We start from the raw sequence: 14,601 nt of genomic DNA, 5'->3' as shown, positions 1-14,601 counted from the left end.
AACATCCAACTCGAAGATCTCCTACACGGCAGCTGAGAGTCACCGTTGGCGTGGGGCTCGTGGCCAGGATGATTCCACGATACGTGTCGTCTGTCTGCACGAACAACGACTGAACCGGGCATCTCGGCCATGTTCGCTCCCAGACACATCAACTTAGAAATCCACGGCGATAACACAGCTGAAGATCTAGTAGGGGTCGACCTGTGCTGCGAATATCCCTCAAAGATGTAGCTCCTGTTCAACGACGGCGCATCGAAAAAGGCCGTCGCGCTGGGCCTGTCGACTATCTTGCCATTGTTGAGACGTCCAAGTCATCCGACATTGATCACCCCTCGTGGTCAATGTCGAATTCCCAGGGGGTTCTGCACAAGACAGACATGATTAAGAAGACGCTCGACGCGCTCAGCCCTGTGGGAGTGCGGTGACGAGAGGGATTCGAAGAAGAGCGACCTCAAGGTGGCCACCTGAACGGGGATGCCTCTCGGCGGAATGGCGGTTGGTGAACAGGTGCTCATCAACTCGGCAGACAGCAACCTGAAGAGATGAACCTTTCCTCTGCACAACTTCGGGCTTTTACAGAGCTGCCAATCCTGGGCGTTGATGCTTGACACAAGATTAGCCTTTTGTGATACGGTGCCAGGTCCAGCGTATACCATCCATATTTTCGTGACGCGATCGCAACTGTGTCAATGGCAGCACACCCGCGGTATCGTGCGAAGAGACACAGTCGAGGCGCATGTCGTGCTCCATTGCCCAAGTTCAAAGACTTGATTTCGCGAAGTGGGGATGGCAACACCGCAGCCAAGCTGACCAAAGTTCGTGTTACGGGAACAATATCCGCTCGATTTTGACGGCGACAATTCACTCTTCATCAGGTTGCGGAACCTTTCTCGAGACGGGATAAGTCTACATCGCTCCACGTTACCCGGGAGTTCTGTCTGGCACGGGACAACGGACAATATTCTTGTCTTTTCTGAAAATGGACTCAACAAAGTGCTGTATTGACATCCAGTCTAACGAACATGGTCGATTTCTGACATGCACTGTAACCGTGGAGCGCGATGTGGGTGTGTACTGTTCCGCCCCAACAAAAGCTGGTCGCCGTGCTTTGGACGACGGCCAGGTTTGGGCATACGAGGTTGCAGTAGGCTGGGTGTCACTCGGCCGGGGAGCTGCGGGTTGCAACCGCGCTGCAGGGCCCAAATTCAATGGAACGGTTTGCTGTCTACGGGTTGCGACGTCGTGCCGCAGGTGAGAAATTGACGATGATAACCCTGGAAATGAGTGGCTGTTCTGGGCGGAGAGACGAGCGATAGGCTTCCAGGAAGTCGAGCCTTTGGAGCGGAACACTCGTTCACGTCTCCCTCGGGGAGATAAAGGTGCAGCCTTGTCGTATCGCTTGAGACAACGGTATTCAGGGACGTTGAAATTGCGCCTGCAGCCCTCGGCGGTTGTTGAAATTGCCCGACACGCGCATGAGATAAGCACACGACGTCTGGGTACATGTCGTCGACGCGACGGCAGGCCTGGCTCCTGGTCCGACGCGTCGAGATTGTCTACCCTGGCAAGCATTGGGGGTCCCCGTGCGTGCTGCTTAATTTCATGTCTCGCAAGATTGTCAAATGTGACAAGATGGGGGGGCACACATGCAGGACAGATGACGAGACTGACATGTAGACGTCTGCCGCTGGGCGGGCCCACGTTATCAGCCGGGAAATTAGACACCGGCCGAGAGAGGGCTTCCATTTTCCGTTGAAATCTTTTCGGACACGGGGGGATGCGACATGTGTGTGATATTGGCTGCTCCCCCACACCCCGGCATTATCACAACCGCTCCCCTCCAGGGGGGTTCAGGTTTGGGACCGACTCTGAAGTCCTGGCTGTGGCGGCCAAGCGCGGCCGCCGCGATCCAGTCGCTTATCTCTGGGTGGCTTCTGGAAGTGAGTCGGCTAACCGCACGGCACGCCGGGCGCTGCGGGCCACGAGGCGCCGCCATTGCATCCTTTTCTTCGCCCGTATGCGCCAGTCGAGGGTTTGAGGTCCGCTGACGGCTCGCGGGCGCGGCAATGTGGAGTGATGCCCGTCGGACATGGCCATGCGCAGAGAACCTAGGAAAGTTTCTGTCGACGAACCCGGGGGTTGGTTGGACTTTCGGGTTTTTCTCTTGCGAGTCAGCTTCTCTCTGTCCAATTTCTTGCAACGATGTGAACTATGGAGAAGACCCAAAGCTTGAGGGCCGTAGCGACAGCAACGGGCGCGAGTTTTTAAAAAAGAATTGGCGTGGGATGGGGACTAGGGGGGGGGGGCTCTGAGGATCCCAGAGGCTGGAAGCTGGCTCAGACAGTAAACCGGGCTCGGGTTATCTGCGGTCCACACGGACCGGGGGAGGGACGAGAGTTGGGACACGATCGGCACGACGACATGAGAAAGAGGCGCCGAGGGCACAGACTGACGAGATGTGCGGAGGGCTTGTCTATTGGCACCGCGCGGCGGTGAGAGGTTTGCCGGTCCAGTTCGGCGGCGAGGTTGGGGAGGAAGAGTAGAGAGGGTTCTTGGTGTTTGAACGCTTCCGGAGGCAATGCGGACAAAGACAGTATCACGCGGGTCGCGTTGCCATTCTCTTTGGGAGGCCGGGCTAAAACGCGCACGCCTCTTTGGGCACGATCAACGATGCAAGTGTCGAGCGGGAGGACGAATCCAGAAAGCAGGCGGCAAAATACGTCAGAGAAGACTCGCCGGAAGTTTTCTTTTTTTTGGGGAACGTTCGGTGCCAATGCTGCTGGATGTGCCGCTGCCGCAGCACACTAATTACTGCGTCGACGCAGCAGCAGGCACTCGGTACGCATGCGCGGTCTAAACCATCCTTGGCCGACGAATCGAGATGCGTGTGTCTGTGTGTCTGCGTGTGTGTGTGTGTGTGTGTGTGTGAAGGTGAAGAAGAAGAAGGGGAATTCGCAGGGGTGGGAGCAGTGGAAGCAGTGGGGTGGTGGGGTGCAAGGGGCCGGCGACGCTGTTTGGCAACGACGGCGAACGCTGGGCGCTGGGCCTGGCCAGGGGCTGGAACAGAGCAGAGAGCTGGGGGGGAACGGCTCTTGGTGGGCTTGCTTCTGTACGCCAAAACTTCTGTACGCCAAAAAACTTGGAAGTAGGAGCTTTAGGGGGAACGGGACGCTCAAAAGTGCCGTGTGCGCCGAATACCCTCCCCTAGGCTCTAGGCATCGGAGGTAGTGGGGGCCCAGTTTGGTTGGGTCTGCTCCTTTGGGGGGAGAGAGAGAGGCGTTCTGCGCTCTCTCGTTTCTGTCCTGGAGAGGTTTAATTTTTATTTTTACTTTTATTTTTATTTTACTTTGTACTTTTAGGAGGCAAAAGGCGCAGGTGTCACGCGGCGGCGGTTGGGGGCTGCGCGCGCGTGCCCAGCGTCTATCCGTATGTGGTTGAGTGGAGGGCGTTCGGGCCAGGCGGTGGTGTTGGCTGCGATGCGCTGGCTGGGCCGGGATGCCATGAGGTTGGATCCCAAGGTGGTATTTCGAAGGAAGAACGAGGTGTCAGTACGACTGGGACAGGGTGGGCAAGGGCCCGGGTGGTAAGGCAAGCCGACTGATAACCAAGATTTGGGTGTCTGAGACCGGGGGGGGGAGAGACATCGAGATGGCCGTCGTTCGAGGTTGGTTGGCCGGTATGGCAGCGGGCCGGCCATTGGGCTCGGCGAGATGCCCCCCTCGGCGCACGCGATGCAATACAGGGAAAATAAAATAAAGAGGTTGCTGGGAGCAAACCAACCAACTACACGACACACGACACACGACAGAGGGCAGCAAGCAAAATGGATACGGGACTACGACTCCGTTACAGTCTGTCCACCACCACCACTACAATAGTGTAGCGTGGTGTATTAGTGCCTGGGCTGTGACGGGGGCTGGGCCGGCCAGTATGGAGCTGGGCGGAGACGGAGTGCAGTACACTACGTAGGAAGGGGGGGAACTGGAGGAGAGACGCACGCTGCTGCAAGATGATGTCGGAGCCTCGACGGCACGAGAGACGGCGGGCGGGTACGCGGTAGACGCCGTCCACTTTTCTTACCCCTTTTGGGTTGTTTTGATGGGGGAGGGAGGCTCCAATGTGTCTGTTCTTTTCGGTCGTCGGCACGAGGGGGGGGGAGGTGTTTTCTCTGCATGTTTGCTGGGAAGATAGGTCTTGCTACGAAGCATCTACACTACGGTTACACTAGGTGGCTTCTTCCCAGGTAGCCGATGCAGGGTATGCCTTGGGAGAAGCAATCAATTGGGGGCCCTTTTGCCCACCCCTTGAGTCACGCTCGGGGATTTGGGATTGGGGATTGGGGATTTGGGGGTCTTCTGATGGCGGACCTGCTGGCTTACTGCATTGGAGGCTCGGGTTCTGCGGAGGAGACGGGGGGGAAGGGACGGATGAGGTGAGAGAGAGGACGAGTGTCAGTGAGAGTGTGTGAGTGAGACATGGGTCCGCCCCACGAACCACATGTCTTGAGCAGCGAGAAAAGTAAGTAGTGTGTGTAAGTACGTAGTGATTGCCCGTAGTCTCCTGGGCGGTGGGTGGTGTATCGTCCGTCTTTGATGTCGGCCAAGCTGGGAATGATGGAGCGGACCAACCGGCCGACTTGGCTCTTCTGTCGTTGCCGTTAGCGCGCTGGACCAAGACCGACAGGTCCGATGGAGAGAAAGAGAGCAGGAGAGCAAGAAAGAGAGAGTGAGAGAGACAGAGAGAGGATTGGGGGGGGGGGGTTCCAAGCGGCGGCGGCGCCAACCGGTCGCTCGCTTGCATTGTTCAAACCTTCTGCTAGCTTTCGCCTTCGCCTTCGCCTTCGCCTTCCCCATCCCCCACCGAGGAGGGACAAAAGCCGGTTTGGGGCCCTCTGACCGACAATGGAGGGTGGCCGGTGAGGGATGAGGTTGGATGAGGGTGCGGCGAGGGCTTTTGGGGTGCTGCTGTCCATGTCCAATGCGGTGGTGACGGGTAAAGGCCGCGACGGACTGATTTGGCCTCGGCCGGACTGGACGAGATGAGATGGCATGGGACCGGGGGTTAGCGCGTGGGATTGGGCTGGCTGGCTGGCTGGCTGGCTGTTCGTTTGGTGGTTGTTTTTCGATAAGGACGAACGAGATGAGGCGGTCTTGATGGTCTGGTGTGGCCTGGACTGGATCTGATCGGATCTGGGGAGGGAAGTGAAGGGAAGGAAGCGTGTTTGTCCATCCATCTGTCTGTCCGTCTATCTGTGTGTCAGTCTATCCCGTCCCGTCTGATAAGTCGGTTGCTTTTCCCCTTTCCAACCCCTCCCCCGGGTCTTCTCTCACTCACTAGCCACGATATCACAAACGAGGCCGAAGCCACCATCGCCGACATCTCACATCATATTACCTGCCCTCCCCCTCCAAGTCCCCCCCGGGAATTGCACGTATCCAATCTTGTTCACCTCTGGCGAAGAAGACGGCCACTGCCCCCCATGTCATCACGTTGATCTCTTGAGATTTCTTCAGTACTTTCTTGGTTTTAATCCATTTCATCGTTACACCTAACCTACCTGACTCTTGCGCAAACCCTCACGAACCTTGTTTGATGCCGCGTCGAACCTCATCTCCGCCCCCGTTCGTCCACCCTCCAACCAGAAGAGAGATCGGTACATAATTGTCCGAGTGAAAGGCCTCACTTTCTTTTTCTCAACCGGCCTCGCTCCCTCCCTCCCCCGGCAACGGCCCTCCAAACGGCCATCACCCCTGGACCGCATCTTCAATAGCGGCCCACCCCCCTTCCTCGTTCGTCGCGGCCGTCTCGCGAGGGGATCCAAAACGACATCATCCTTACGGGCCTTACGGGGCCACCGTACCCAATTTATTTTCGGGCATCCTTGTTGCCTGTCCCTGCGTGTGCGTATGTATGTACGTTGCGTGTGCGTGTATGTACTCCGTATGTGTGCGTGTGCTTGCCCCTGACGGGTTTTTCTTGTTCTTTTGCGACTCGATGGGGGTTTTTTTTATTTTTATTTTGGTTTGCCAATCGTATGCTGCTCGGCAAGGACCCAGTCAGATAACCCAGGTATCTTTTTTTTTTTTTTAACCACCCAAAAAAACCCCCGAAAGAGTGGATGGAGTTTGTCTGCAGCGGCGATAAATTGGCTCGTAATCACAACCCCAGAAACAAAACAAAAAAACGAAAAAAAAAATCCCGCGCAATTCAAGATCAAGGAAAGAGAAGAATAACAGGACTGCGGAGCTTCAAGGGGGCCCTGGGGAGCAAGAAGTCAATTGCGCATTTCAAATACCCAGCAGCAGCATTTCATCCCCCATTCATCCCTATTCCCCCATCTCCATCCCACCCGTCAGTCTCGCCCCCGGCACCTTGCCTCACCTCTCACACACATCCCATCCCCATCCCATCCCAAATCTCACCCACCCGCCCACACCACACATTGCGAAGCTTCCGTCCAGGGAACGGCCTTGCAGCAGCTCACCTGTCAAAGACTCTTGGCCCGGGCTTCGTTTCGTTTAAACGTTGCCGGCTCATCTGCTTTGTTTTTTTCTTTCCTTTTTCATCTTTTCGGTTGCTGATCAGTACCTCATCAGTCGCCTCGACGATAAACCCCCCCGGAAACAACGAGAGAGACGTAACGGAAGAGGAAGAGAGAGAAATTAAACGAGAAAAAAAAAGGTCTCCATACAGAGAGAGCTTTCTCGTATTAAGCCCCCCCCCGCGCCAATCCCGTTCTACACCAAAGTCTATATTCGGATTGGACTGGGACACGGGCCTGGACCTCTCGACCTCGACCTGGACGCCCTGAAGACTTGAGAGTGCTCGGGTGCGTCTGTTCAGTCCAGCCGCCTTTACATCGACCGGTGCGTACCAGTTCTGCTTCTTCTTCTCTTGCTGTCGTTGTGTGTTGCTGCCCTGGACCGTTTCCCTGTTCTGTTTGACTGGGGTGGTGTTGTGTGTGTATGTGTTGTGTAGTATGCGTGTGCGTGTGTGCGCGTGTCAGTGCCAGTCTGTCCGCCTCTCTGTCTTTTGATTTGATACATGGTTCCCTACCCCGGGATTCTCTATCTATCTCATCCCAACTCTCGAGACCTTGCCGAGAGACTACCGTTACCTTATCTTCCGGGGGGGCTTGGTCTGGGTGCTACTCTGGTGGCATCTGCGAGTAAGACGTGGTGTGTCTGTCAGTCGGTCGGTCCAGTCCGTCCGTACATCTATCTAGACCTGACCTGCACCGCTCGCTCGAGTGCCGCCCACGATCTGCGTTCGACCTGATACCAACTGGGCAGCACCTGGTCCAGACCTCGGGCCTCTCTGCCCACCTCATCCACCTCACTTTCCCTACCTCGACCGGCGCTATTTGGCTGTCCCCATCCCATCTTCCTCCTCGCCCCAATATCTGCACGCTGTCCGCCCCTCCCTTCCTTACTCCTCCCCCCCCCCTCCCATCGTGGCCCTCGGACGTCAAGGCTCGCTCACACTGACACTCTTCTCGAAGGAGGCGCAGGTGTAACAGCATCCAAACAAAGAATCATTTTTTTTTGTTCGTGTTTGCTTCAAGACTCGGTTGTTCGTCTCTTGTTCGGCTTACACCGCCACCCCGCTATTGAGCTCCTACGACTCAGAAACTACCGAAACAGGAGAGGTGCCTTACACCGCATGCGACGACGAACAACCTCACCGGTAACCCGTCCATGTTTCGCGCGCTACGTCACAGCCTCTTTTGGACCTGCAGCTAGATGATAGGGACAAAAAAAAAAAAAGACCCCGACAGCTCCACCACCACCAAATACCGCCATTTCGGAACACGAGGACACGGGAGCACGGGCACGAGGCACTTGAGATTGGTTGTGAACCGCCAAAATAGTGCAGCAGGCAAGGAGCATACACAACACAGCACAACGCAGCGCAGCAAACAGAACAAGAAAAGAAACGGGGGAAAAAAGAAGGAAAGGGGGAAATAACGTACGAGACAGGCAAACTAAGCTCGTCGTGGGCGCGCCATTGGGTTCCCATCGCCAGTACACGCCAAACGACCTCACGAGTCTCGCTGCAACGGAGCTGCATTGCACTGCACTGCTTGCTCACCTTCTGACCACGCAGGGACCGCAACTCAGAAACGTCATCCCAAGATCATCACCACCGCCCGCCAGTCTCGACCCGACACCAGGGCACCGCGAAACTCGCCTGTCGAGAAATTCAAAACCCCCCCTGCTGCGCCCAACCGCTCGATCCTGATCGGGGACACCCCCCCTCCTCCTGCTTGGCCCTGCCACAAACCCAGCGATGGCCGCCGCGGCCTACACCTCGGTCCGCAGGTCCTCAATGTCGTCCTCGGGATCGGACTACAGCGACGACGCAGGGACAAGACCAGCCCGAGAAGACACAAAAGATGCCGCCGCCTCGTCGTCGCAACCCTCCATGTCCGCCACCGCGACGCCCAGCCCCATGAACTTCCTGTCCCTTGCCGAGACGAGCTTCACACCTCTGTCCATGGAGAGCGACCTGTTTCCCGAACATTATCTCAAGAGCGACGACAAGACGAGCAGATATCTAAACGGCGACGGCGACAGCAGCCCAAGCCTAAAGAAGCAGAGCGGGCGGGAGCCGTTCTCAACAGCATCACCAATACCACCACCACCACAACCACTGCCGCTACCAGCGACAATAACGGCTTGGGAAAAGGGACCGCACGCCGCCTACCAAGACGGAGACGGGCCCCTCGGGTTCAACAAGACGGGCAGCATGTCGAAAACAAGCACGGTTTTGAATGCCAACGGCGGAACGACGACAACGGGCATGCAATCACTACATGCACCAGCAGCGTCGACGGCTGCGACGTCAGCACCAGATACGGACGGGAATGTCTCGGGTGCACGCGACAAAGTGGATGCAGCAGCAGAAATAGAGTCGTCGGGGTCGCACCCGCACAGGAATACGCCCAGCCACCACATGGCCCACGGCGCTGGCGCGGCTCACGCCGGGAACAGCGCCGGCGTCTGTGATATGGGCGACGCGACGAATGCTGCCGCCGTCGAAAAGGAGCAAAGGAGGCCGGGAGAGGGAGATGGAGAGGCAGAGGACGTGCCAGCCGACGCAATCTCGCGTACGAACCCGCGCCAGCGCCGTGCCGGGTCGACGCCTCTGTCCCTCGATCCGCTGCAGCTGCTGCAGGACGCCAGGGGGGGAAGTGCCGCTACAGAAGGGCCCCGTACCGGTACCACGGCCAGGAATAGCAGCGATAGGGCGAGGGCGAGGGATAGCGCCCGCGCCAACGCCCAAGCCAGCACCAACGCCCACGCCAGCACCGGCGCCTCTCCCCAGTCACGGTCGCAGTCGCAGTCGCAATCCCACTCTTCTCCTCCCGTCCGCCAAACCCAGCCCGTCACCCCCTTGGCCCTGCCGACGAAAAACATTCACCACGACATTAATAGCTTTGGCCCCCAGAATACGAGTTCTCCCATCACGAGCCCGGCCGCGTCGACTTCTTCGCCGACCACCATCCTCTCCGCCCCAGCCACCACCACCTTTGCACGCAAAATCTCCACATCGTCCTCGCGATCCAACAGCAGCCTCATTTCCCAGATCCAGGACAGCTTGCAGCAGCAGCAGCAGCACAACCACCACCACGGCCACCCATCCCCCGGCTCAAACGTCGTACGACCCGTTGCCCAGCCCATCGTCCGCACAATCTCCGACTCCAACGCCTTTACTCTCAAGCACCCCGTACCCGACCTGAACTGCCGCTCCGGCGCATACATTGGCAACGTTGCCGCCCTCGAAAAGTCGGCCGAGCGCCTGTCCATGACCAGCTCCATCGAGGACGCCATCCGCGACCTGCATGGCGAGCTGAAGCGCTCCGACTCCCGCCGCTCCTCCATCCTCGCAGCCAGCGTCGCCGCCTCCCAGTCCCCGATTGAGGACCCGTCCGCTCAGCCGGGCCCTCTCCGCGTCATCCCTCCTGTCGCATCCATCGTCGAGCTCAACAACGCCGCCCGCCTCGGAGGCTACTCCCCCAGCGGCTACGTCATGTCGCCCAACCACTCCCTCACCGGCCGCATGCGCTCCGGCTCCAAGAACTCGAGCGGCCGTCCCGAAATCGATGTCGACGCCATCATGTCACGTCACGGTCCCGGCAAGGGATCGACGAGGAGCGCCCGCTCAGGCAAGCCCTCGCTGGCCGAGATCGCCGAGTCGGAGCCCGTCGCCCTGACCGGACGCGTCCTGGACGAGGCAGACCACGCCCCGGTCCCGGTGACGGCCGACGACGACGCGACCATCCGCCGGCCAAACACCCACTACGAAGAAAACGACGGCACCTACCACGACGTGCTTGGCGGCCACATGGACCGCCATTCGTCAGGCCTCGGATTGGATTTCGGCGCCGCCCCCGACGGCGGCAGGCGGGATTCTGACGACAGGCCGCCCACGCCGAGGTCGACATCGACGTTTGACCAAGCGAATGCCTTTGGCGATTTCGACGGCGTGCACTGCCAGCCCGAAGACCTCGAGCGCGGCGGCTACGACTCCCGCGAGCAGAGCGATGGCGAGTACCACGAAATGCCCATGCCCAAGCCAAGGTCCATGCCCATGCCCGACATTCCCGAGCCACAGTACGAGCCGGCGCCGCCACGCATGCCGCCACCAAACAGGGGCAGCCGCGGAAGGCCGCAGTCGTTCTTCGACGAGCTCACCGGCCAGGAGATGCTGTACTACCCCGCCCGCGTCCCGGCAATGCTGAACCTGCCGCCAAAGCTTTCAAAGAAGCCCAAGACGGACGTCCGCAACGCGAGACATTCCAAGGTGCTGCAGGCCATGGGCCACCCCGGTTTCGGCAAGGCAGAGTACCTGCCGCAAGATCCCGAAGCACCACCTGTCCGCGAGTCCAAGATGTGGCTCCCCGACCCTCTCGCCGATTCCGAAGGACATCGTTCGGGGGATGCGTCTTTTAAGGATGTTTTTAAAGACCACGCCGCCGAGACGCAGGCGCCCGCAGAGCAGAGCGACCCGTTGTTGCCGGGCGCCGGCGCTGCTCAATTCGACGACATTCCTCCTGCTGCTCCCCCGCCAACCCAGCAACGCCGCAAGTCCAAAATGCCAAGGAACTCGGATCTACCACCACAACTGCGTGCGAGCGCCTTCTTCGACCTGCCATCCACAACACCGCAGATTCAGGTCCAAGGAGGTTCCGCCATGGCCACCCTCGACAGCATCCTCGATGCGTCCGCGAACGCCCCCGTCAGCGCCTTCACCGACCACGCCTTCGCCGGCAAGCTGGGCACCGAGGTGTACGGTCCCGACAGCAAGAAGAAGAACCGCAAGTCTGTCCTGCTCCCCGAGGAGCACAGGGACCGGGCCGCCTCGCAGAGGAAGCGCGGCCCCCCGCCCTTTGGCAACAACTCCAACGAGGCGTCCAGGAAGAGCTCCATAGCCGGCAGCGGGGACGAGAGGCGAGCCTTGTCTGATAACGCCGACGGCGAGCACGGCGAGGGCTCGGCGGACGACGAGGAGGACGAGGAGGAGGAGGAGGACGAGTTCGCCGGCGTGCTCGACGGACCTCCGACGACCCTCCTCGCCGAGCTGCAGCTGCGGAAGTACCAGCAGAAGATGCGCACCCAGAACCCGAACCGTGCCATCCCCAACGGCATGCACTCGACGCTGCTCGAGCTCGACGCGGTCGCCGAGGCGCAGAAGAAGCACCGCGAGAAGAAGAAGATTGCCCTCGCCTGGGAGGACGGTGCCAAGGAAGAGGACGCCAGCTCCGACGACGACGAGGTGCCGCTTGGCGTCTTGTACGCCGGCCAGCCGGCCATCGCCGAGATGAACCGCCCTCTCGGCCTGATGGAGCGTCGCGACATGGAGGAGAACGAGCCCCTCAGCGCGCGTCGTGCCCGCCTCCACGGCCAAGAGCCCCCGCGAAGCCTCGCCAAGCAGAGGAGCAACTACACCCTGAACGCCGGCCTGAGCCAGCTGCGCCTGAACCACATGCCGTCCACGGAGCGCATGCGTCCCCAGGAGGAGTCGGACGACGACGCCGTCGAGGGCGAGACGCTCGGCGAGCGCATGCGGCGCCTCAAGGCCAAGGAGGAAGCCGAGCACAACAACCTCCCCAAGGCCCGGCCCGTCAGCCAGGCCTTCTCCGCCGAGATGCTTACCCAGTTCGCCGAGCCCGAGGACAAGGGCAAGGAGAAGGACGCCCAGCCCGAGGAGGCCGAGGAGACCCTCGGCCAGCGCAGGAAGAGGCTGCAGGCCGAGCGCGAAGCCCGCGAGCGGGAGATGATGCTCAGCGGCGGCCCCGTCGAGCCCGAAGCCCCCGCGCCTCAGCTCCGCAAGAAGCACAGCCTGGCCGACGTCCTCGGCTCGCACCCCGTCAGCCACAACCCCGCCGTGGACGAGCAGCGCCGCAGGGAGCAGGAGGAGCGCAAGGTCCGGGAGCAAGCGACGAAGATGGCCGCCGTCCGGGCGCAGATGCCAACGAGCCTCAACGGGCCCAACGTGCAGCGGACCGGCGGGTACATGGGAGGCGCCTTCAACAACGGCACGGGAGCAGGAGTCGCAGCCGGAGGCCCCGTCAACCAGGCGTCGCCCGGCAGCACGGGTCTCGGTGTCACCATGGGACCCGGAGGATGGAACCGCTCCAGCATGGCGTTTAGCAGCTTTGGTTCCCCGCTGCAGACCCCGATGCAGCAGCAGCAGCAGCCTGCGTTTGCCGGACTCGTCGGCCACGCGGGCATCACCCAGATGAGCAGCAAGCCGATGAACGGCTACGGGTCGTACGCCCCCGCAGGCATGAGCGCCGCGAACGCCATGAACCACCCATACAGCGTGGGCATGGGCATTCCGATGCAGATGCAGCCCATGGGCCCCGGGATGGGCATGCAGCAAGGCATGACGCCGATGCAGATGCAGCAGATGCAACAGATGCAGATGCAGATGCAGCCTGGGCAGGTGCAAAACATTGAGCGCTGGAGGCAGAGCGTCATGCACTAGAGAACACCCTCCTTTCCCACCTCTTTGGACGGGGGCGGCGGGCGAAGCGAATTGATATGCTTTCTCGTCGTCCGCTGTCATATCCGGAGATGGGCAGCAACGCGACCAGACACGACAGTCCCCGTCGCTGTATAACCCGAATATACGCGGCGGCGAGCTCGGTGGTCTGTATATATATAACACTATAGCATTGCGAAGGGCGTTGGATATTGTTTCTTTTGTTATGGGGGTTTTTATTACTATTACTACTACTACTATTATTATCACAATGCGGCTTCGAAGCACCAGAGTGCAGCAAGCAATGCATTGGAGAGGGGGGGAGACAAGGGAGGGGGATTGGATACACAACTATACCAATTGCATATATCTATCAGTTTGTAATGATGGCATTGGGCGATTTTGTCTGGTTTATTCCGAGAGCAAGCGATGGGGTGGGAGGAATTGCCACCGTCTCCACCGGGGCTTGAGAAAGTTGTAGAGCGTTGTATAAATATACACACATGAAGACCTCTAGATGGATTATATTGGTGCTTGTGATATGTTTCTTTAAAGTTTCGTTATTCAGGATTGTTGTTTGTTGGGCCAGCTGTGTGTGTTGGGTGCCCGTTGGCCAGGCGAAAGCCCCACACCCGAATGAGGTTATTCGGACTGCGCCAGTCCAATCCTCAAAACATGCATACACCAACTTTGGAAGTCCCGCCGCTATATTTCGCCACAGCACAGCAGTAAAGTCCAGGCTGGTTTCACTTTGATTCGGGATCCCTTGATACACTCCGGCCACCAAAAACAGTCCCCCCCCCCACTGCCCCTTCCAAGCAAAGCCCTGCTCGGTCCTGGGCGACGAAGGCGACCAGCACGGCGGCGCAGGCGGCCGTGGCGAGGACGATGTCGGTCCGCCTGCCGTCCGTCATGACGGCGAGGCCGGCGGCGAAGGCGCTCGTGAAGACGGCGACGACGGCGAGCCGCAGGGCCTCGTCCCGGACGAGGTGGAGGGTGACGATGGCGGCTTGGATGACGAGGGAGGCGGCGAGGACGGTGATGATCGTCACGAGGCGCGAGAGGCGCCTCGACGAGTAGTATTTCACGTTTCCCGTTGTCTTGTCCCGCGAACCCTGGGGTTTCGTGTTAGTACGTATCTCTCTGCTTTACACACTCACACACACACACGTTTAAATATATACATATATCCACCAAGACAGCCGGGTAAAAGTGGTACAGAGACGTTCCGGTAGATATCTACCCGCAAGGCTTTGGAGGGACCTGGTGAGAAAGTCCCTGTCGGCCGAGGGGCTCAGGGCGACGAAGTCGTCCCTCTGGCCGAGGAGGTCGCCGCCGTAGCCTACGAACGGCTGCTCCGACTCGAACCAGCCCTGGAAGACGCGGAAGACGCGGTCGATCGGCTTCGGGAACTTCATTACCTGGCTTTGGAGGATGAGGGCCTCGTCTGTTTTCCCGGTCATGGTTCTTTTTGTTAGACCCGAGTTCGGCAGGAATGGACCTCGAACGCCGGGCGACCTTTGAGCGGAGAATCAGGCGAATGCCGCAAGGGCCCGAGAAAGACGCAGCACTTCTACTGAGGAGGAGATGCGGCGCCAGTACGACAAACTC

At 59.4% G+C, this 14,601-nt stretch overlaps 2 protein-coding genes across 2 annotated transcripts; one reads left to right on the top strand and one right to left on the bottom strand.

The window, feature by feature from the left end:
* Positions 1 to 8,289: 8,289 nt before the first annotated feature.
* EsH8_VI_001167 (uncharacterized protein) lies at positions 8,290 to 12,993 on the top strand (the record flags this gene model as incomplete). Its single annotated transcript, XM_083272420.1, has 1 exon — positions 8,290 to 12,993. The coding sequence occupies one exon, from the start codon at positions 8,290 to 8,292 to the stop codon at positions 12,991 to 12,993; it is 4,704 nt and encodes a 1,567-aa protein (XP_083127594.1).
* A 743-nt stretch (positions 12,994 to 13,736) lies between these two features.
* Positions 13,737 to 14,453, bottom strand: EsH8_VI_001166 (uncharacterized protein; the record flags this gene model as incomplete). Its single annotated transcript, XM_083272419.1, has 2 exons — positions 13,737 to 14,105; positions 14,175 to 14,453. The coding sequence occupies 2 exons, from the start codon at positions 14,451 to 14,453 to the stop codon at positions 13,737 to 13,739; spliced, it is 648 nt and encodes a 215-aa protein (XP_083127593.1).
* Positions 14,454 to 14,601: the final 148 nt, after the last annotated feature.

Source organism: Colletotrichum jinshuiense, chromosome 6 (assembly GCF_051148585.1).
Source record: "Colletotrichum jinshuiense chromosome 6, complete sequence".
NCBI classification, from domain to species: domain Eukaryota; kingdom Fungi; phylum Ascomycota; class Sordariomycetes; order Glomerellales; family Glomerellaceae; genus Colletotrichum; species Colletotrichum jinshuiense.
The sequence above is the reverse complement of the archived record's forward strand: the minus strand, read 5'-3'. Positions and strand labels throughout refer to the sequence as shown.